This window comes from Cygnus atratus, chromosome 24 (genome assembly GCF_013377495.2).
Source record: "Cygnus atratus isolate AKBS03 ecotype Queensland, Australia chromosome 24, CAtr_DNAZoo_HiC_assembly, whole genome shotgun sequence".
NCBI classification, from domain to species: domain Eukaryota; kingdom Metazoa; phylum Chordata; class Aves; order Anseriformes; family Anatidae; genus Cygnus; species Cygnus atratus.
In genome coordinates this window covers 5981678-6003908 of record NC_066385.1, presented here as the reverse complement: position 1 = coordinate 6003908, position 22231 = coordinate 5981678, and the positions used below count along the sequence as shown (strand labels likewise).

The 22231-nt window shown below is 61.0% G+C and overlaps 1 protein-coding gene across 1 annotated transcript in view; it reads left to right on the top strand.

Moving 5' to 3' along the window:
* The first annotated feature begins 3172 nt into the window (after positions 1-3172).
* ITPR3 (inositol 1,4,5-trisphosphate receptor type 3) overlaps positions 3173-22231 on the top strand; it is a 41083-nt gene continuing 22024 nt past the window's right edge. The window contains exons 1-13 of the mRNA XM_035569115.2: positions 3173-3571; positions 10863-10933; positions 14762-14883; positions 17130-17216; positions 17418-17576; positions 17702-17800; positions 17924-18007; positions 18834-18980; positions 19379-19474; positions 20488-20538; positions 21145-21287; positions 21456-21555; positions 21839-21999. Of these exons, the coding sequence (XP_035425008.1) occupies positions 3483-3571; positions 10863-10933; positions 14762-14883; positions 17130-17216; positions 17418-17576; positions 17702-17800; positions 17924-18007; positions 18834-18980; positions 19379-19474; positions 20488-20538; positions 21145-21287; positions 21456-21555; positions 21839-21999 (1409 nt within the window). The 5' untranslated portion in view covers positions 3173-3482. The remainder of the gene's footprint in view (positions 3572-10862; positions 10934-14761; positions 14884-17129; positions 17217-17417; positions 17577-17701; positions 17801-17923; positions 18008-18833; positions 18981-19378; positions 19475-20487; positions 20539-21144; positions 21288-21455; positions 21556-21838; positions 22000-22231) is intronic.

The window sequence follows — 22231 nt, the reverse complement described above, 5'->3', positions numbered from 1 at the left end:
CCCTAACAAAGGAGCCTACAGTTATTTTTTGCTTTCCTCTTGCAAGCGGCTTCACCCTTGAGTTCCCAGCCTGGATTTGGGATGCCCGAGGAGATCCAGCAGGGCTCTGGGATGCTGCTTGGGTACCACGACCTGTCCGGCATCCCCGCCGCACAGCTAATGGTGTTCCTGCTCCCACAGCCTCTGGCCAAACTCAAGCTCCAGTTGGGCTCCTGCCCAACCTGGGGGGGGGGGCTCTGAGGCCGTCCAGCTTTTTGGAGGGTCGGGAAGCCAACACGGTGCAGCTGCAGCCTCGGGGAACTCTCGCCACAAAGCCCGGCAGCCAAGGGCCGTCGTGGGAAGGGCGTGCGGGAGGTGTGGGTGGAGGGGATCCGTTGCCAAAGGAGCATCCTGCGGACGAGGCCGGGGGGCCCGGGGGAGGGAGGTGGCCCCGCAGTTTGAGCGACTGCCCGCAAAGGAGCAATTTCAGCATGTGAAAGGAATGTGGCCCCAGCCCCGCCAGGGATGAAGGCTGTGCCTGGGAGAGGGGATGGCTGCTGCTGGCCTGACTCACCGGCCGCCTCTCCGCAGCCGCTTCCTCTCTGGGAGGCAGAAACTCCCAGTTTTCATTTATCGCGTGGCCTAAAGTAGGGGGTAAGGAAGGAAACGCTCTTATTTTTAACTCCTCTATCTCCCCGGGGTGTGGGGGGAGTGAGGCAGCCGCTCAGCTGCGTGCGCCTGGGAGCATCCCCACGGCCAGGGCTGCTCCGCTTACCTGGGGGCTGCAGCCTCTCTGCAGCTCCCCCCAGCACTGTGGGGTCTGCACCCATGCCAAAATATCCCTGCAGGTTGGGAGCAGCCCAGAGACCACCCTGGGGGCACACATGGGGTTGGCAGCGTGATGGCTCCCTGCGGTTGTGCCCGCATTGAGGTGGGTGCAGAACAGGCAGGGGTGCGTCCCCAAAACGCCTTCTGCTCCCCGTCCCTGATGGAGCTGAGCGGGGACACAAGGCCCGGGGACACAAGGCCCGGGACACAAGGAACAGGGAGACAAGGCCCGGAGTGCGGACACAAGGCGCAGAGCGCAGGCTGGATTCGGTGCCCACCATCCCCAGCATGGGGACGGGGCTGCCTCCTGCCCGGGGGTGCGAGGGAGCCCGTGAGGGGCTTCACCTCGCTGCTCCCCGTCCTTCCGGATGGCAGAAACCAGGCCAGACGCGTGTTTGCTTAGTGCAGTGGTGTTTTTTTTTTTTTTTTTTTTTTCACTTCCAAGGGATTTTTACTGCTCGGTGCTCTGCAAACATGAGCAGTCCCAGGGGTGCAGAGCGATGGGAGTGTTGGGAGCCAAGCTTGGGCCAGTGGTGCCTGGCCGTGCCCGATGATGCCGGTGGGCGCACCGCAGTGCTGGCTGAGATGCCACTCGTGCCTTTGATCAGAGAGACTGATTTGTGCACAAAGTTTTGGTCTCTGATTCCTCGGGGGCTTTCTTTGAGCTCCTGTTGTGAAACCTTCATTTGCTTTTAGCAGCAGCGAGTTTTTTTTTTTTTTTTCTTATGATCTTCTCTTTTCCCCCTCTGTTGCCCTGAGATAAAGGCTTCTAAATTTGTCCTGTGCTGAAAACGCAGCTAATCCTGATGGACCTGAATTCGCATCTCCCCCGAAGGAATTGCACTAATTTTTTTTTCCCCTTTGTTCTGCCAGGGGACCTGTCCGTTTCCTGGTGGAAAAAAAAAAATCACTATTTAGGGCAAGGTTTAGATTCCTGAAACCTGTGTGTTTGTTTGCGAGGAAAGAGGACAGGAGGGAAATAAATGAGAAAAGCATCTTTTTTTTTTTTTTTTCCTTCCAGTATTGTTTTTACAGCAGACAAGTTTTAATTAAATTGCGGAACTAGGGCAGTTGTGCTGTCCAGAAGATGCTCTGAGGACGTGGTCCTTTTCCGCTGGTCCTTTTCCTTTTACACCAGGAGCTCAGAGCTGCTTGTCCAGCCCCAGGTTCACCACAAAAAGGCTCCTGATGGGATTTAGGCACCAGGGGGGACTCTGGGGTGCCTGTGGGCCCTTCCTGCTGCTGGCCGTGATGGGTGGGCTGGGTGCTGGATGGGGCTGGCAGCTGGGGGAGGTTTGGGTGATGGTGCATGGGTGTGAGGGGGACAGAGAGAGGTGGCAGGAGGTGAAGCAGGATCTGCTCCAGCAGGGGACCTGTCTGCTGGCACCCAGGCTTCAGGAAGCCCGTCCGGCCACAAACACTTGCCTGGGGCAGAAAAATCCAGCGAGAGCCGCCCAGCCCTCAGCCCGGGGCTTTCCCCTGCTCCCAGGTGGTGTGGGATAGCCGGGCTGGGGGAGTGCTGCCTGAAGCGGGGCTTAGGAGCGGGGACGGAGGGCTGGGGGACCTGGATCTGCTCCTGGGGAGGATGGAGCAGATGGAGGGGCGGTGGGAGCAGCGCCCTCGCTGCTGGGGTGGCCGCAGAGGGGCTGGGTGGGACGGGGCGGTCGCAGCAGCCTCAGTTTCCCCCTGGCAGGTGCTGGGGGCGATGTCACATCCCACCTGCACTGGGAATTTGGTTTGGTGAGGGACGCAAAGTGCAGCTGCCAGCTCCCAGCACCTCCCTTTCTCCCGTGTTTGTGCACGGACAGCACCCCGAGAGCCCCCACGGCCGGCAAGGAAGCACCCGGTGCTTTTCCAAGCAGAGGAGTCCGGGGCCAGGGGGGCGAGATGGAGACCCCGGAGGGGCTGGTGGCGGGGCTGGGGGGCTCTGCTGTGGGGCTGGGGGGCCAAGCACCCTGGGGAGCTGCATCGTGGGGTGAACCCAGGGCAGCTGGCGTGCGGTGGAAGTCCTCGCTTCTGCCGGGCTGCTGCGAGTGTGGCGTGCCCAGCCTCGGCGATGGGGGGACCGGGGGCTGCTCGATGGCTTTGGGGTGCTGCCCCCCCCCGGCCCACGCTCCCCCAAGCCGGGAGGCGGGGAGCAGAGGGTGGGGCCTCTTTTTGGGCATCCCCCCCCCCCCCCACACACACACCCAAGCAGCTCCGGTTCTCCTCCCAGGCCAAAATTATTTGCATGCTTTTTCGAGCAGGACTTCCTGATTGCTCTCTATTGGCTGCAGGTAGAAAGCTGTGCGGAGACGGAGACACGGACAGCCGGACAGATCTCATGCAAACCTCTAGTTGAGCCTCTTCCCCGCTCTCCTCCTTCTCCTCCTCCTCCTCCTCCTCCTCCTCCTCCTCCTCTCAGCACGCCCGCGGCTGCCCGGCTCCCTTGGCTCGCGTCCTGCCCAGCACATGTAAAAGTTGTGCGAGAGCCCGTGCCCGCGTCCCGCTCCCCTCCGCTGCTCGCAGGGAGCCGGCGAGGAGAAGGGGGCGAGAGCCGGGCTGGAAGAAGCCCCCCCTGGGCTGGAAGAAGCCCCCCGGGCTGGTTCCCTTGAGCCCCGCTTGCCCCATGGTGGATTTCTGCGAGGGAAGGTGACTTGGGGAAGAAGCGGCGCTGCGCCGGGTCGAAGGCAACCATGAATGAGATGTCAAGTTTCCTGCACATCGGGGACATCGTCTCCCTGTACGCCGAGGGCTCGGTCAACGGCTTCATCAGCACTTTGGGGTGAGTGAGCCCCGTCCTGGAGCCTGCCCGGCACCGTGGGTTTGTTTCTCCAGGCAGAAGGGGAAGGGGAGGTGGTGTCGGGGCTGACCCCGGTGGGAACAGGGGCTGGGAACCTCTTCCTGCAGGTGCGGGGCCATGGGGAGTGCAGGCTGAGCCTAGGGAGCCCCCTCCGTCCTGGATGGTCACTGCTGGGGCAGGATGTGGCCCTGGGGGAGGGCCGGGGGACCTGCAGCCCACTCTCTGGCGGCCGTGGCCAGAAGTTGTTTCCCTGTCTCTGGGGACTGGAGGGGACGAGGGGGGCTCAAGCAGCATGAGGGTCCTTGGGGCTGTGCGTGGGGCTCGGGCAGCTGTGGTTCCTCTGTGGGGTATGGCAGGAGGAGAGCTGCCAGCCCTGCCCCATGTGGCTGCTGGTGGCTGTCCCCTGGGCCGGGCACCGATGGCTCTCCAGCTCTTGCTGCCTGCTTTGTGGTCCCACGGGGCCGAGCTCGCAGCGGGCATCGCTGCGGGGTCACCACCCGTGGGTGCCCATGGGCACCAAGCCCTGCTGGGGGCTGGGGGCAGTGTGAGCACGGCCAGGTCCAGGCTGAGCCGTCTCCTTGCAGCCCCTTCCCACAGCAGAGCAGGAGAGGATCTCGCAGCCCCACCTGGGGACACGCAGGGACCTCGGGGACCTGTCCCTTGTCCCTGCAGTTTCCATGCCTAAGCAGGAACATTTGCCCAGGGAGATGCCCCGTCCTTGTCGTGGCCAGGGCTCTGGCAGGGCTGCTGGGTGCTCTTGGGCACAGAAGGGTTTCTACCTCACCGTGGGGTGCCTCGATACAATTGGGATCACTGGAAACGCCGCTGCTCCTGGGCTGCCCAAAGCAGGGACCCAAATCTTGCCTGCAGCTCCGAGCGGTGCCGGCGCTGCTTCCAGGACGTGGGTCTGTGCCAGCACCTGCCCCATCGCGCATGTAGGAGAGGCTGAGATCAGCCAGGAATGCTGCCTTGGATGGGATTCCTGGGGCAGGAGCTGCCTGGCTCTATAATCTGCGATGAATGCACTTGCTCCCACATGCCTGTGTATAACCGGAGCCGTACATACCGGCGCCCACACGTGTACGCGCACCCACTGCTGGGCGCGCTCAGCCTCCCGCTTAATGCCCGCCGAAGCCTGGTGCCCAAAACCCCGCTGCTGGGCGGGAGTGGGCGAGGGCACGGGCACAAAATCTCCGTGTGCCCACCTGCGTGGTGCCGACCTTGGGTCCTGCACGTGCAGGATGCGGCCGCTCTGCGCCCGGCCCTCCCTGCCGGGCTGGGTGGGAGGACGCCCCCCAGGTCCCTTTTGGAGGGGTCTCCTGGCGGCTCGCTCGCTTTCCCAGCACGGGGGATGTCCCAGGGCAGGGTCTGCGAGCTCGGCGGCGCGGTGCTGAACGCGCCTCCATCCCGGTGGGAGCCGGCGCTGGTTATTAGCCCATGCAGCATGTCCCAGTGGCTCACCAGGAGGCAAATTAAGAGGTGTTTAGACACTCTGGAGCTCCAGTCTCTTTGTAGCTCTTGTCCCCAGATCCCTCTATTTTATTTTATTTTATTTTATTTTTTTTGCAGAATGCTTCTCTAGTTTTATAAACATTTGAAAAGCAGGGCTTGCTTGGAGAGACCGTTCTCCCAGGCCCCAGCGTAGCTTTTGCTGGGCAGCCTCGCTTTCCCAGGGCTCTGTTTCCTCTGGGTTGTTTCCCACCCTCTGAAACTGTTTTCCCTTGTGCCCCGCGACCTGAGAGACCCAACCGCACCTTAAATCACTCCTGCGATAAGGGAGTGGGTGACTCACTGAGAGTGCTTCTCCCCAGCCCTACTGCTGCCTGTTTGGGACCTTATTTGGCTCATTTGCAAGGCAAATAGCTCTGCCAGCCCCAAGCTGGGTGCTGCGTGCCCAGCTGAGCACCCTGTGGAAGCACTCCCTCCATCCTTCCTCGATGAAGGCAGGAGGGCACGGGTTTGGGCTGGTGCGGTCCGCAGTGGGATCCCCACTTTATATGGGATGACACAGAGAGTTTCCAGGTGCTGGCCCCAAAAGTTAAAGGATGCACCCCAAAGTCCTGGTGCCGTGTTCCCCATCCTGGCAGGGCAGTGAGCTCTTCCCAGGGGAACTTCTGGGGCCTTTGGGGCATCCTGGCTGATGTGGGTTTGAACGCCACCTAAATACAAAGCCGGGGGTGCCTGCAGGTGATGCCGCAGGATGCGCAGGGCTCTGTGCTTGGATGCACCGCAGGTGGGAGGCACAGCGGTGCTGGCAGCCCCTGTGGCCACGGCTGCAGGACGCTCGGACAGGCTGCAGCGCGGTGCGTGGCTCTGCAGCTGCTGAATTAAACCCAGCGAGCCCGGTGCGTTTGCACTGGTGGTTCTGGACCAGGAGCAGCGAGCGGGGGAGTCCTTCACCTCCAGCCCAGGGTGAAGCCCTGCAGTGGAACGGACCCAGACCATCATTTGGGGGATCTTGTGGGGCTCTTAGCAGCCCCCATGAGTCCTGGATGTGGGGGTCCAGCAGCCCTGCAGTGCATCGGGGAGCAGGATGCCTTGAAAAGCAGCAGGGAAGCAGGATCAGGTCCAGCATAAACACTAAGCCTTAACTTTTTTTTAAAAAAAGTGGTCGCTTTTCCCCGTTCATCCAAGGGACTTGCGATGGGGGTTGGTGGCAGGGGGAGCCCTGCAGCCCCCCCGGCTGAGCCTGTTCTGCTTGTGGCCCCATCACGCTGGTGAAAGCCCCAGGGCACAAACCCTTCCTCCTGCAGACGCTGCCTGCAGTGGGCGTTTGCTCTGCAGGAGGAAAAACCACCTGCTGAAGGGTGGGGAGTACTCGTGTGCGCTCCAGTGCTCAGCTAAGTGGGGGAACGTTGGCCAAAACTCCCCAAGTCACTAAAATGCTGAAGATAAACCCAAAGGAGGAGGCTATGTAAGAAGCGCAGGGCAGGAGCTGAGCACTGAAGCAACACCGATGGGTCAGGGCAGCCGCGTTGCTGGGGGCATCCCTTGGCTGGGCTGTTCAGTGCCCAACGCATTCCCTTTGTGGCGATGGGAGAGCGGGATGGGTGTATCGGAGCTGCCAGAAAGGGTCTGGGACGTGGGAAGCTCCCCAGGGGGTGCAGAGAAGTGCAGGACCCAGGGGTGGGCTCCTCTTCCCCCTCGGCTCCGTTCAAGGCTGTTCCCAGCGGGGAGGTAGGGAAGGGCTCTGCAGGACTCTGCTGCTGAAAATTAAAGGTGCCTGAGGGAACGGTGCTTTTTATGCTCGGGGAAAATCACTAGTAAAAAATCACCAGTAACTCCTGGCGGCTTTGTGCTCGTGGAGCTGGAACTGCTGGAGCTGGGTCTGCGGTGGGGAAACGGCTGCTGCCGTGGGATGCTCTGTGGGCATCGTCTGTGCAAACCAAACCAGCGCCAAGCAGGGAGAGGAGCTGGGAGACCTCAGTTTGGTTCCTGCTGGGTGTGGTGATGCTGTGAGCCCTGGGAGAAACCGCTGCCAGGAGTGTCCCCATCTCACCTTGTGTCCCCAGTGAGCCGGCACCCAATGGCTGGAGCTAGAGAGGAGCAGAAGGACGCGGGTCGGGGCGATGAGCTGCCCCATCCCCACCATCCTGGGGGGCTCAGGGACCAGCACTGTGGGCTGGTGGAGGGGCCGGGCCAGTGGCAAGCCCGCCTGGATGCCAGTTGGCTGTTTAACATGAAATACCACCTTTGATGGCTGTAATTGTGATTGCAGGTGGATTTACAGGGTGGAGCAGTTCAGGGAAACACAGCTGGTTAAAGGGTAACTCCAGCCCTGCCGGGTCAGGACGAACTCGCTCCTGCGGGGAGGAGAAGCACGCGAGGTGCAGAGCGGTGTCCTCCCCACGGCGCGGGGACAAGGCTGTGTTTTTGTGGCCGTGCCACGTTCACTCGCTTTATTTTTACTCCCTTTGCTCTGCCAGGCCGACCGACGCGCGGGCTGTGTGCCGGAGGGGCTGACCCAGCCCCGTGCCTGATGGCGAGCTCTGCTCTTCCCCCCCTCCTCCTCCTCCTCGCCGCCAGGACAGCCCCAGCTGGCTGCTGTCCCCGCTTGGGTTCAGGGGTGGCTGGCCTGGAGGCGCTGGAGGAGCTGCGTCCCCTGACCTCCGGCGAAGGCTGAGCCTCGCGCGAGGCCAAGTGCCCTGGCCGCGGGCCAGGGAATCACTTTGTGCTCGGTTTTTAGGCACGCAGCACAAACCCCGCTGGACCCGCCGTGACGATTCGCAGGGCTTAAAGCTAACCAGATGCAGCAGGCTCGGCGAGGCGCAGGATCAGGCCCCCGGTGCTCCCAAGGGGCGACTCAGAAAGGCGAAGCGTGGGGTTTTCAGCGGTGCCTCCAGCCTGCTGCTTCTCCCAGCGTCTTCCTCCAGGTGCTCGGACGCTGATGAGGTTTTCTCATTAACACCTGGGAGATGAAAGCTGCGGTGGCCGTGCCCCACGCCGAGCGGCCCCACTGCTCTGAGAGCGGAGGGAGCTCCGCTTCGCGCCATCCCGCCGCGCTGATGCGGGTTTTTAGAGCAAACCCGGCCTGGCCCCAGCAGTAACCCAGGTGACTCATGTCCACCGCGTCAGGATCCTTTCTGTTTTCAGTGATTTTTAACCCAACAAGGCTCGTCCCGAGTATCAGTTTAATAAAAACAGCGCTTTGCATTCCTGCAGAGCGTGTAATTCCGGGATTAAAGACACTGAGACTGCTCTGAGCTCATTAACTAATTAAGGCTTCCAGCCCGGCAGGTCGCTATCTGCAGCCCAGCGTCGCAGAGCGATAGCGCCAGGCACAGAAGTTCCAGGCAGTGGCTTGAGATGGAGCTGGCGTGGGTAGGAGATGCCTGTGCCATTTGCTCCGGCGCTGGAAATGGGCTGCGTGGAAACCTCAGCCACAATGGAGACCTTAAATTTTACTTTTTTTTAATAAACAGAGCAAGCCCTCTGCTGCTGTAGGTGCTGGTGGGCGCTTGCTGAGGGCTGGTGCTTTGCTCCGTTGCTCTTATTTGACTGGTGCTGGGGGTGCAAAGCAGCGTTTCAGAGCAATAGAAACCAAACAAGCCTACGGCTGGCATCGGGCTGGGCTGAGGCTTTGCATATCTCCTGTGCGATGAGATATGTGCAATAAAGCCCCTGTCTGCAGCTGCCTCTTCTCCTCCTAGCACTGCTTTGTCCCATCCTTCCTTACCTCTCTCCCTGCCCTCCCAAGAGAGCCTGTGCCTCGCAGGAGCTCGGGGACCATCCCGGTTCCTTCCCCAGGCAGCCTGGGCTGGGCAGGCGTGGGTCAGGAGCCCAGCAGCCCCTGCTGCCGACCACGAGCGTGGGCACAGCCAAGGCAGTGCTGCCTAGCAAAAAGCTCAATGTTTGATTACCAAAACCTCAGGGCTGGGTTTGTTTGCCTTTTCCAGTCTTCTGGGGCTTTGCTAGTTGTTCTTAATCTGCTGCTGCCACCAAAACATTAGACAATTTCTGGTTTTTTTTTTTTCTCTTTACTTGAAATCTAAGGTTAATCTGTCCGAGCCCCAGGAGCTGGTGCTTCAGCAAACTTCTCTCCTGCCAGCACCGTGACCCCTGGGTGCCACAGCGCGCGGTTTGGCTGCACCTTCGGGGCCCGCTGGTTCCCTGAGCTGTACGAGGGATGGGTCCTCCCAGCGGGCAGAGGGGAGCTCCTCCAAACCCCCCTGAACCGGCTGGGAGAGGCTGCACACAACAGCCAGGAGAAACAAGCTCTGGCTCGAGAAGCGAGGGCAAAAGGCAAAGGTCCCGTGGTGCCGCTGGCTGCGCGGCGGGATGCCGGCTCCCGCTCCAGCGCCTCCGCTGCCAAGGACGCGGCAGCCTTGGGGTCCCCGGGGTCCCAATCCATCAGCGCCGAGGCCAAATTCCTCTCTGCCGAGCTATGGAGAGGAATTTTCCCTTCCTCTGGAGAGCGGCTGGGGTAGGGGAGGGGGGCCAGATCGGCACGTGGGATTTCTCTTTCCATCGAAAACCCAGCAGCACTTTGCCTGTTGGGTCCGTTGGCTGCATCGAGAGCCCCCGAGGAGTGGGGACAGCAGTGGAGGCTCCACCGTGCCCTTCGCCGCCGTGCCATGTGCCCACCGCGCTCCTCCTGTCCCCATCGCGGTGCTCCCCCCAAGATGCTCCCTCCCGGATTGCGCAGCCGCTGCATTCCTGCATCCAGCCCCTTGCTTCCCAGCTGCCCGGCTTCAGGTGGGGACATGCTCCTCGCTTTCTTGCCTGGGGCAGGAGCGTGGTTTCTCTCCCTGAGTTGCCTCCTGGGGGCCGGCAGAAAGCGGGCGAGCGGGCCCAGCCTGTCTCGCTGCAGCACCCGGCGCCCAGCAGCCCTCGGGTGATGCTCACCCCTCCACGATTTTGGGGCCGAGCACAGGGGTGCCTCGTCCCCGGTTGTGCTTCGCTGGCCTCAGTAACTTTGGAGTGATGTCCCATCCTGAAATCGCAGGGAAGGGCTTCAGCGCCCAAGGCCAAGCCCGCAGGAGTTTGCTTAACACTGGGAAATGAGGAGGGGGCAGGCAGGAGAAGCAAAGCCCTTTGTGTCTCATGGGCAGAGCCAGCACCTGATAATAATTAATTAAATTATAATTAACAACTGGTTCCAGGGGGCCCTGCTACCTCCATCTGCGACAGTTACACCTCCTGTGTCCTGGTGGGGTAGCTCCTGGCTGGAGGAGAAGAACCATTAAGTGAAAGCTGAACCCCTCACATTTTTACCAGTTTTAACGGAGACCTGGGGACAGGGGCTGTGAGCAGTAACCTCAGCCTCTGGCTCGGGCAGAAAGCCTGGCTCCACGCGGTGCCCATCGCCCCGGGGTGGATTTGGCTCAGCTGAGTGCTGAGCAAGGCAGGATCTGCTCCTGCAGGGTGCGGGCGTCAGAGCCTCCTGCACGGGTCGCTGAGCAAAGGCCCCGACACCCAGCATCACCGTGCTTCGTCACTGCCGTTTGTACCCGCGGTCTGCCCTAAAGGGCTGTAGGAAAAACACAAGCGGCAAAACCTGGAGGGTGGCGGCGAGCAGGGGGCGATGCCTTTGGGGCAGGCACCCATGAGAGGCTGCAGGAGCTGAGTGTCGTCAAGCCAAATATTTCTATATATATATGAATGCAAATGGGTAGGGGACAGGAGGCGCAGGTTTTGATGCTGTCCTTTTGGAGCCGGTGCCAACGCGCGTCTGCCCTCGTGCTGCTGTGGGTTGTGGGGAAGGCGCTGCGCTTGCTCAGGCCCCGCTGCCGCCTTGTTGTCTCTGAAGCTCTGTCCCTGCTTGGTCCTGCAGGCTGGTGGACGACCGGTGCGTGGTGGAGCCGGCGGCTGGAGACCTGGACAACCCTCCCAAGAAGTTTCGAGGTGAGATTGGGGCTGGGTTGGGGCAGCTTGGTCACCGCAGTGATACCATGGGGACACCACAGCCCTGAACATCTGTGCCAGGGATGTGGACCGGGGTCCCAGCTCACCCAGGACCAGGGCGAGCCCTTTCCAGAGGAGCCCGGAGGGATTTTAGCTGCTGTAGTTTGTCACTATGGCTTGGCCAAACCCACCCTCCTCAGTCCACCTCTGGGTGCGTTTATACGTTTACTGGAACCGCCTCCGTGCTGGGATGGTCCTTGGGACCCCATAACCCAGCCCTACGGAGCGGGGAGCTGCCCTCTGCAAAGGTGGGTCCGTACCCAAACGCATCCCTAGGGATGCTGGCAGCTGGGTATCTGCCGGCTGGGAGCGGGGGAGAAAAAAAGCCAGGAGGGGGCAGAGAGAGGGGCAGTTGCAACAGGCAAACTACTTCAAGGCAAGCCTGTTAGCGCTCAGCGCTAATTACATCTGCCCTGCTTGGCTGCACCTCAGAGAGAGCCGGGGGATTAAGCCGCCCTTTTACGAGGCGGGCAGGGTTTAGGGAGAGACGGTAAATCCCTACCCAGCCTCGGCGGTCATGTTTTGGGCTGCGCCGTCTCCTCGAGCGCTCGGGGCCGTGCTCGTTGTTCCCCGTGCTGGCAGCCCCGAGCGGGAGCGAGCTGCGACGGCCGGGCCGGGCGGAAAAGGGGATGAGTCACCGGAGGGCTGGGATGGATCCCGGTGTGTGGGAACGGTGGGGAGAGGCCAGGCCAGGCTGCAGGGGAGAGCCTCCTGCTCCCGGGCTGTGTAAGGCCCTGGGGAGAGACCTTTGGGCTCCGCGGGAGCAAAGCGCTGCACCGGGGGCATCTCCTTTCTGCCCAACGCTGGGAAATGGTGATTTTGTGCCTGGCACGCTGCAAAATGCAGGGGGAGGGAGGGGTCCCGGAGGGCGTCCTGGTGGGTCTGGGTGCCTGGAGCACCCCGCGGGGCCTGCGGATGCTGTGGCAGGTAGGGACTGAAGCACGGCTGTGCTCTGGGAAAACTTCCCCAAACCCGTGATCGCATTTTTGGATTTGGGGGTTGGTCTACGGCAGCCGTTCCTTTTATACCAGCTACCCTAATTTCAAGCCCCTTTGAAAAAAATATCTATTTAAATACTGGTTTCCCACTCTGCTTTGTGCCCCAGGCCTGTTTATAGGATGGCTTTAACTACCTGCAGCGGGGTGCTGTGCAGATGCCTTCCCCGCTGCCAAGCAGCGACCTGGCTCTCTGTGGGAGCCACTGTGTGGGGTTTGGGGCTGACTTTGGGGACATCCGACAGCCCCTCAGAGCCCCACAGCCCTGGCACGCCCGGCAGCCACCCTGCTCCCAGCGGACTTTCACCTGGGGCTGGCTGGGAACAGCTGGGAGCTGGGCGCAGACCGGCACCAGTTCCGGGGGCTTACTGGTCCCAGCAGCTGCAGCGTCTCCCTTCCTGGACATGGGCGGGTGTTGAATCTCTTTTCCAGACTAAGGTCTGCTCTAGACACAGCCCTGCTCCCTGCAAACCGTATCAGGATATCCAGCCGCTTGTTTTAATGGCCGGAAAAGTAGCAGTCTGCCTTGTCGATAGCTATCACCGCAAGGGAGGTAAAAACAACGGGCTGGTGCTGTTTCCCTGCCGCAGCAAGAGGCTTAAGAGGATTTTAATGGGTTGTTGCCGTCCCCGTATCCTGTGGCTGGACCCTGCCCTTCCCGGCCCAGCTCCCTGGTGCTCGTCGCCTCGCCGCCTGCGGGTTTGGGGGCACAGAGCAGGGAGCAGGGCCCTTCCCCACGCAGTCAGACCCAGCTGGGTTTTGGAAATGCCCAAAGCCAGCCAGGAGCCTGGCTCTGCAGCGAGGGCCTTCAGCAGGGCTGCCTGCATCGTGCCCTCCGAGCCTCTGAAAGACACCTGGCACTCCTCGGATATTTGCTTTTCGTTGTGCTTTCTTCCCCCCAAACCTCTTCTGGGCCCTGCGTTCGGGCACATTGGGAAGAAGCAAATAAAACACCAAGTCCTGCGCTCAGCGGGGCAGGTGCCCGAGTCGGGGCTCAGGGCAGAGGCTGCGATGGTTGCAGGGCAGGTGGGCAGCCGGAGCCTGGCTGCTGGTGCCTCAAATACCCCAGATCCTCCCCGGCGGACACGTGGGAGGTTTCATCTCCATGGCTGTGCCCGTCAGGAGCCGCTCAGCCCCATCCCTGATCCGCATCTGGGCGCTGCTCCGGCTTGGTGCTCACCGGGCAGTGCTGACGTGGGAGCTTTCCTCGGCTTCCCTGCTTTCCGCCCACCATCCGTCTTGCAAAAGCTCCTCGGCACATACACCTGGGTGCCAAAACCTCCGGCTTCCATCACGAGCCTTGCTGAAGCCTTTCCGCGTGCAACCAACTCCGTGCCTCGGTTTCCCTCCTTGCAAAACCGGGCTTGGCGTGCAGAGATGGGGATGTGAGCAGCCCCTGCGGACAGGGCGTGCTTGGAGCCAGGGGGTTGATTTGTACCTCTCTCTTAATAGCTACGCTGGATTTTTTTTCCCCTCCCTCATTCCTCAGTTTCTCCTTTCTACCAGGTCCTTTTGCAACCTAATTAGCAATTTAATGAAAACGATTCAAGGTGCTGCAGGTGGCCCGAATCGTTTCTGTGGCCCTGCTCGGAGGCAGTGGGAGAATGCAGCCAGGCATTACAGCAGCTACACTCGAGTCCCTGATTAAAAGCCCAGCGTCACAAAGCCTCCTTGGCACGGGACATGCCATTAGCAAATAGACCTGTAAAATGAAATGTGAAACTTGGCCCCTAACCAGCAGCCCAAGCCGGTGAGAACTGTGCTCTGTGCTTGTTTGTTCGTCACTCCCAGGTAAATAAATACGTGCTTGCCAGCGAGCTGGGACCGGGGCCAGAGATGGAAGTGATTTTTCTTTTTGTGTCTGAAGGTTCTGGGCTGCTATTTCAGGCGTAATTCGGGTGACCCAGGCTGCAGGTCCCTTCCTGCCGTCGCCCCCTGTCCCCACGCAGCTTCGTACCGTGAGCTGAATCAGATGCGCGATGGAGCTGCCTGCTGGCTTCCAGAGGGCTGCTCTCATGCTTGGATTCACAAATCCCAGACCCTGGTGTCTGCGCCCCCCATTTGGCCACAGCAGCGTGGGGAAAAGCAGCAAACTGGGGAGCAGAGCGCATCCACTCTGCCAGCGTCTGGGGGAGCCAGGATCCAAACCCTTTGCATCCCCAGAGCGTTTCTTTTAGGACTGGAAGTGCAGCTGTTTGCAATCCAGATTTTAAGAGCGCTGGCTCGTAGCTTCCAGCACTGGTAATTAAGTCTCGTTGTGAGCAGGCACGGGAGAGCAGCAGCGTGTTTGCAGAGTCCTGGTGGCACGGCCACCGTGGGGACAGCATCCCGCGGCCTCACTGCCCGGGTTCGGGGGCTGCAGGGCAGCAAGGGCGGTGCAGGGACGCCTGCTCCTGTCCCCATCCCGCTGCCTCCGCTCCCTTCCTCCGGCAGGATCCGCTCCTGGTTCAGCCCAGCTGTGCTTCATCAATACGTTTTCTCCCCCTGAAGCTTTCCTTCCCAAATTGCGCGGCCGTTTCCGATGGGAATGCTTCTACCGCGAGTCCAAGCAGTGGAGTCACTCCTGGCCTCAATATTTATTACCCAAAACTAGTCCACCAGCTACTAGCGAGTGGCTCAACCTTCTACCTGTCTGCTTTGGACCCCCAGCTGCGGGCTGGGAGGATGCTGCTGGGATGGGAGCAAGGGCCCGCAGGGTGCTGGGTGACGCTGGTCCCAAAGGAGGACCCGGTGCGGCCGCTGCGGCTTCACGTGTGCCTTCCTCTGCTCCCAGATTGCCTCTTCAAAGTGTGTCCCATGAACCGCTACTCTGCCCAGAAGCAGTACTGGAAGGCCAAGCAAACCAAGCAGGACAAGGAGAAGATCGCCGATGTGGTGCTGCTGCAGAAGCTGCAGGTGAGCGGAGCTCCCGGCGCGAGGCACTGGCCAGCGGGGACGGTCCCCGTGGGCTGGCAGGGTGGCAGCCACCAAACCCCTCGCTGTGCAAACCCGGAGACATTCTGCTTCCTGGAAAACATGCCTGGGAAGCCAGGACCTGTCCTGGGTTTTGCTGTTTTCGGGTGTCCCCCTGCTCAGCTCTGCTGCCTCCTCTCCTGCTGCCCCCAAGCCCCGGCACCCAGGGGTGCCCGGCGTGGAGCCGCCACGAGCAGGACCTGCTCCAACGGGCTGGGGAAGTGAAAGGCTCCTGTTGACTTCCACGAGGTTTGGAAAAGGCCCATGTTAAACATTGCATAATCGCCTCAGACAGCTGGCGAGGCCCTGAGGATGATTCATAGCACCGAAGCTCAGGCAGGATTCATTAAATCATTTCGCCAGGCTTCGAGCCGGGCCCCGCAGCTCCCCCAGCTTCGCTTTTGGTGAGCGAAGTCCGAGGTAGTGTCCGGCCAGGGCGTCCTGGCTTGGGTTGGAGATGCCGAGACAGGGTCAGCGCCTCCTTGACCGCGCTCAGAAACATGCATTTTCCTGCTCTGCTTAGGCAGTAATTTATAAAGTGACAGCCGTACTGGCCACGACTGGACGGAGAGGCTCATTTCTGAGCCTGATTGATTGAACCTCGCTTCAGATTTGTCTTCAAGAGATCCTGTAATTTCCTCGCTCCGTCCCGCTGCTCCTGGTGTTGCTCTTTTGGCACACGCCGCCGGCACAGGGAGCAGGCTGAAGGCAGCAGCAACCCCCAGAGAGCTTCCTTAAGCAGCAGCAGCCCAGGTCTCGACAGGAGAAACCCTTCCCCATACCCGCTGGTGCCTTTCTGAGCTTCTGCTCCTGCCCCTTTTCTTTTAAGGGGGTTTAAGGCTCGGTGTTTTCTTGGCTGACTAATTGCAGGTGCAGCCAGATGCACCACAGAGGTTTTCCTCCCACCCCGGACATCTTCGGAGCCGCCCTGCAGCCTCTGGGGCTGCCCCTGTGCGCATCCCTGGTGCCCTATCCCTACAGGGGACAGACCCCATCCCCTACAAGGGACAGGCTGCCAACGTCAGCCCCCGTTGGCTCGGGGCAGCCTGTCCCCCCTCCTGGCCCCATGGCTTTCGGCAAGGGAGGAGTTGAGATCTGGGTGAAGGTTTAGGAGCCGCCGCGGTGCCTGATGTCTCGCCGGGGCCGTGTTGCTGCACGGGGTGGTTGTTAAACTCCCAGCTCGGCAGCAGAGCGGGTTTCCCCAGGCTCTCAGTTTGTTTTCCCGATGGCATCAGCCACCGCTGTGGTCCCTGGCCAGGTGGGAGCGCGTCCCGTGGGTGGCACCCAGCGCTGCGTGGGATGGAGAATTAACAAAGCGGTGGCGATGCCCAAAAGAGCGAAGGGGCTGGAGCCCAGCGCCGCGTGCCGGGCAGATTCGAAGCCCTGATTCGCATCACAGACCGCCTGCCCCATCCTCCCGCAGGGTGCAAGTCATGATTCCAGCTTTCTTTCCCAATTCCTCATGCAAGAGGGGGAGGAAGCAGGACGGGCCGGGGCGGATGCTCTCCCAGCCCCATCCCTCGCTGTGGTTTCCCATCCCAGCTCCATGGGAGCGCGGGGCTGGCGCTGCCTGGGCTGTGCCCGTGCTGGGGCCGGTGCCGCACCCTTGCTGTTCCCAGATGGATCCGCTGCCGGAGCAGATTCCTGCCTTGCTCCATGTCTGTTGACAACACCCCTTTGGCTGCCAGAGCCGCCACGTCGAAAACATCTGTGGTTTAGGAGAGAGGGGCTGGCAGGCGCAGCCCGTGGCAGATCCGAAAATGCTGCCAGCTCCGGGCACGGCACCACTGATGTGCAGCCTTCTGCTCGTCGGTGTCGGCGCTGCCAGCAGCACCCGGTGTCATGGCCCCACTGGGCAGGAGCATCACCCCAGCCCTTGGTCCCTTCACGGCGCCGCCCCATATTGGGGAATTTCGGAGAATCCTGTCCAAATTTTTAAATCCTTGGCTTAAAGCTCCTGTGTGCTTCATGTGGCTGCGTAGGGCCACAGCAGGGTCCTGGGCTCAGCTCTCGGATGCTGAGGACCATCTTACGGACCGTGGTACCTGGGGGACAGGGGGATGCTGAGGCTGTGTCACAGCCTGTCCCCTGCCCTCCCCGTAGCTCAGGGTGCCGGTGGTGCCCCTGGGGCTTTCTCTGGGCGGGAGGAGGCTGCTTCCACCCTGAGCTCTTCTCCTTTCGGCATCCAGCACGCGGCCCAGATGGAGCAGAAGCAGAACGAGACGGAGAACAAGAAAGTGCATGGGGACGTGGTGAAGTACGGCAGCGTCATACAGGTACGGCGCTCGCAGCTCCTCTGCCCCCGGGCTGCTCGGGCTACTGGGTTTTGGGGAAAAAACGCACAGATCCAGTGAATGTGAGCTGGACACCTGGTGAGCAGGGGCTTGCGGTGCCCCTCCTGGGTAGGACCAGCACCGGGGACCTGAGGCTGTGCCAGGTCATCCCAGCTCCAGCTCACCCCAACGTTTGCTCCTCAGCTCCTGCACATGAAGAGCAACAAGTACCTGACGGTGAACAAGCGGCTGCCGGCCCTGCTGGAGAAAAACGCCATGCGGGTGACGCTGGATGCCACCGGCAACGAGGGGTCCTGGCTCTTCATCCAGCCCTTCTGGAAGCTGAGGAGCAACGGAGATAATGTGAGTGCAGGGCTGCAAAGCCCCCAGAAGAAGCTGGGCTGAGCAGTGCCTAGTCATGCCAGGGCTCACATCCCCACCAAGTACCCGTCTCATGCTCTCTCCCCCGTTCTCCTTTTGCTCCCCAGGTAGTCGTGGGAGACAAAGTGATCCTGAACCCCGTCAACGCCGGGCAGCCGCTGCACGCCAGCAACTATGAGCTTGCAGACAACGCCGGCTGCAAGGAGGTGCTGGGGCTGGCTGGGGGCTCGCCTGGTTTTCTTTTCTTTTTTTTTTCTTTTTTTTTTTTTTTGTTCTTTTCTTGTTTCATTTCCCTTCTGGGATTGTGACCTTGCTCTCTTGCTGCCTAGGTGAACTCGGTCAATTGTAACACCAGCTGGAAAATCAACCTTTTCATGCAGTTCCGCGACCACATGGAGGAAGTGCTGAAGGGGGTAAGGAAGGAGGTTCGGCCGCCGGCCGCCCGGGACACGACGGGCTCAGGGGATCCAGCCCCATCCCCTGCTTGGGCAGGACACTGTAGCTGTTTGGCTGTGTGACAAGGGCAGGATGCCTCGAGGGGCTTGGTTTCTAGGGGAATTCATCACTCGGAGCACTTAACAGGGAGCTGGAGCTGGGAATTTTGGTATCTACAGGCAGGAGGTACCCAGGGGGCATCAGGTTACCCCCTGCCTTATTGTATTCAATTGGCTCCCAAGGACAATATGAGGCACACATGGTGCCAGCTCTGGTTCCAGCTACGGGGACAATTTTTGGCTGTTCAGCCATGCAGCAGGGCTGGCTGCTGCCTGGGAAAGGAACTTACCCTGCAGAGCTATTGTTCGGGTCGGAGGTCCTCCAGGAAGCAGCTGGCTGGATATTGATTGTTAGGATCTCACAGATCCTCATCCCCAGGTGCCTGCTTATCCCCGGCTTCCTCTGCATCCTTCTCCCGGGGTGTTAATGCCATAATTGTGTTGGTGAGCAGAACCTCTGCCTGCTCCAGGGGTGCGAAGCAGGGGGTTTGTACCCATTTCACAGCCCGGGGAGTAGAGGCAGAGAGAAGCGGCTTGCACAAATAAACAGAGCGATGGCATTGCAAAGCACAGCGTGCCCCCATGTCCCCACCACCCCACGCACGGGCAAGGTGCCCTCCCCTGGGCTTGGAGGAGCGTTTGTGCTGCTAGAAGTGGGTTTTAGCAGAGCCACAGCCGCCCTCCTTCATGGGGCTGGGGGGAGGAACGCTGCATCCGTGTCCTCACTGCCATGTCCTGGTGCCAGGGGGACGTGGTGAGGCTCTTCCACGCCGAGCAGGAGAAGTTCCTCACCTGCGACGAGTACAAAGGCAAGCTGCACGTCTTCCTCCGCACCACCCTGAGGCAGTCAGCCACCTCGGCCACCAGCTCCAACGCCCTGTGGGAGGTGGAGGTGAGCGGGGCCGCGGGCATCCGGGGCGCCTCCCCAGGCTGCTGTGCCATGCCTGGGGGGGCTGCTGGAAGCAGTGCTTGTTTCGGTATGTTTCAGGCCTTGAATTTCCACTTTCTGGTGGCCTGAGCGCCCTGGTGAAAGCCAGCACAAGGCTTGAGCTCTGAGAGGGGAGCTGGAAGCCACGGGTGCTGGCGGATGGGCGATTTTATAGCTTGGGCTGCCCTGGAGGAGATGGGCGTCCCTCAGCCCCTCGGTGGCTCAGTGCCCCAGGCTTCTTTGCTTGTCCTTTCGGACAGGACGGGGATCTTCTCACTGGTGGCTTTGCTCGGGGCCAGGCGTGGGCCAGGACCGGGACTGGTATCGCAGCCCTGCGCTGAGCGCTCCTCTGCTCCTTCCAGGTGGTCCACCACGATCCGTGCCGAGGGGGCGCCGGGCACTGGAACGGCTTGTACCGCTTCAAGCATCTTGCCACGGGCAACTACCTGGCAGCCGAGGTAAGGGGGCGAGCAGAGGGGTGCAGAAAGCTGCCCTGCCTTCAAGAGGCTGTCACCAAAAGGAGAACCCACCCTTAGACAGAGCAGCGATTTCCAAAGTGCTCCTGGCTGCCTCCCCTCTGGCCCTGGCACGTGTAACCGGGGGGCAGGAGGAGGGTGGCTGGGGTTTTCCTCTGTTTGCTCACCCTGGGACAAGCGACTGTACTGGCACAACCTCCTTGTGGGATGGAAGCAGCAGATAACTCATCCGGCTGCGTTTAACTCTTCCCGTCCAGGTTTTGTCCTTCCTCATCCTCTGGTCAGTGGAGGCATCCAGGGCTGTCCAGGGCTGGGGGAGGCGTGGGCAAAGCCTGAGCCTGGAAACCCCCACATGGGTTTTGCTCCCATTTAAGGCCAGCTTAAGGCCTCCTGAGAGAGGCACAGAGGTTTCTGCTCTTAGGTAATGTGGTTTATATGACACTAGTGCCCAAGGGAAAAGTGTTAGACGTGCTGCCAGGGGAGCAGGGACGTGCCTGGGGGAGCTGGGTGCACCCCGTGCCGAAGGCGTGCCGTCACTGCGGAAGATGACCCAAGGGGGCCCCTTCTGCCACGGGCAGGATGGAAATAGCACTTACTGGATCCGATGCCGAGCCTCTGAAATTTGGGTGCTTTAAACCAAAAGACGTTCAGCTGACCTCTGCAGAGGAAAGAAGATCCCCATCCTGGGCTGGTGCTGCCTGGCTTGTGGTGCTCAGCGAGACCCTGACCTGGGGCCTTGAGGGATTTACAGTGAGAGCTTGTCTTGCTGCGATGCAGAGCCTCGGGGCTTGCTCTGCCCCTGTCCTCCTCCATGGGGCTGCAGCGCTGTGCCCTGGGCATGGGTCGTGTCCTCCAGCCCCATCCGGGCAGGTTTTGTCTCTCTGCAGTGTGCATGAGCAAGGAAGGAACAGAAAGAACACCCCACGCTTAGGGCTTTGGAGGGACCGAGGGGGAGGGCTGGGAGCTGTCTTTCATCTCCCTCTTTAACTTTTCAGGAAAACCCAAGTTATAAAGGAGACGTGGCTGAGCCCAAAGCAGTGCCCACGGTGAGCTGTGTGCAGCCTCGCTAGCAGAAATGCTGCTGCCGCTGCCTGAAACCACGCTGCCTCTTAGACTCTGCCTGAAAGCAGGGAAATGCCCCGAAAAAAGAGCCCGCCACGGGGACAGTGCCCGCGCTGTGCCGCCGGGTCCCGCTTGGTGCTGAGGTTGTGGCTGGAGGCTGTCCTGGCACAGGGCTGCCGAGCAGAGCATTCCGCATCCCGCACTCTAGAGTAGCATCCCCATGTCCCGCTTGCAAGAGGACCCCACCAAAATCTGTTGGAGAGGGGTCCCAGTGCATGCTGGATCCCCAGGCCACGGGGGTGTGCAGATGAAGTGCTGGTAGAAGAGAGACCTGGACTTTATTTTTTTTTTTTCCTCTTCGGTGAGGTTTGGAGAAGGGGTGGCCTCGTAGCTCAGGGGCATCGCGCCGCGCTTGTGCTCTTGCAGCCCCTCGTTCGTTTCCGTGCTGCGAGGCTCAGCCCGGCACCCGAGCCAAAGCTTCTGCGCTGAGCGTAGCCGCTGCGTGTCCTCCGATGCTGCGTGCGCAGGGAGGCTGGGCTCGGCGGGGTGACCTCCCCGCTCCGGGCTCAAAGCCCTTTTCCCTGGTGCAGGGGGGCAGCAGCCGCTCCAGCCGCAGGAACACGGGGGAGAAGATCAAGTACCGGCTGGTGGCAGTGCCCCACGGCAATGACATCGCCTCCCTCTTCGAGCTGGACCCCACCACGCTGCAGAAGACGGACTCCTTTGTCCCACGGTACGTGAGCACGCGCTGGCACGGAGGGGTTGAAATAAAGAAGGGAGGATTCATCCACGGTGGGAAGTTTTGGCACGGGGTGGGGGGCTTTGCTGGGTCCTGGGGGAAGCGGCGGGTGCCGGTGTGACTGCGTGGGGGGTGCTGACCACGGCACCGTGCCGTCCGCAGGAACTCGTACGTGCGGCTGCGCCACCTCTGCACCAACACGTGGATCCAGAGCACCAACGTGCCCATCGACATCGATGAGGAGAGACCCATCCGCCTCATGGTGCGGCCCCGCACCCTCCTCCTGTCCACAGATTTACCCTCTGGCTCCTTCCTCCTTCCCACCCCGCTCTGCCCAGGGGCACCCTGACCTTCACCCAGGGACTGAAGTACTGTGATGACCCAAGGGGGCTGTGGGACGCCAGCCCCCAGCCTCCCCCAGTCACCTAGAGCCCATCCCAGTCCTTTCAGTGGGGACAAACTGGGCCCCTGGTGCCAGCTGGGTGGATGTGGGGACACTTGGTGCTGCCCTGCCTCTGTGACACCACTTCCCTGTTCCTTCCCAGCTGGGCACGTGTCCCACCAAAGAAGACAAAGAAGCGTTCGCCATCGTCTCCGTGCCCGTGTCTGAGATCCGGGACCTGGACTTTGCCAACGACGCAAGCTCAATGCTGGCCAACGTGGTGGAGAAGATGAACGAAGGTTTTCTCAGCCAGAACGACCGGAGGTAAAAAGTCATTTCCCCGTGGAGATGGGGCTGTGCTGGAGCCCTCCAGCATCTCTGCAGGATGGGGCCCCTGCCTGGGTCTTGGTGTCGGCTCTGCCTTGCTTTCCTGCCCGTGACCCAAATCCACGCCTGCTTCTCCCAGGGATCTGGCGAGGAAATCAGATAACAGCACAGACCCGCTCTGGCCCCTCCTTTGCTGCTAGAAAAATAACCGAGGGGCTGGGAGATGGCC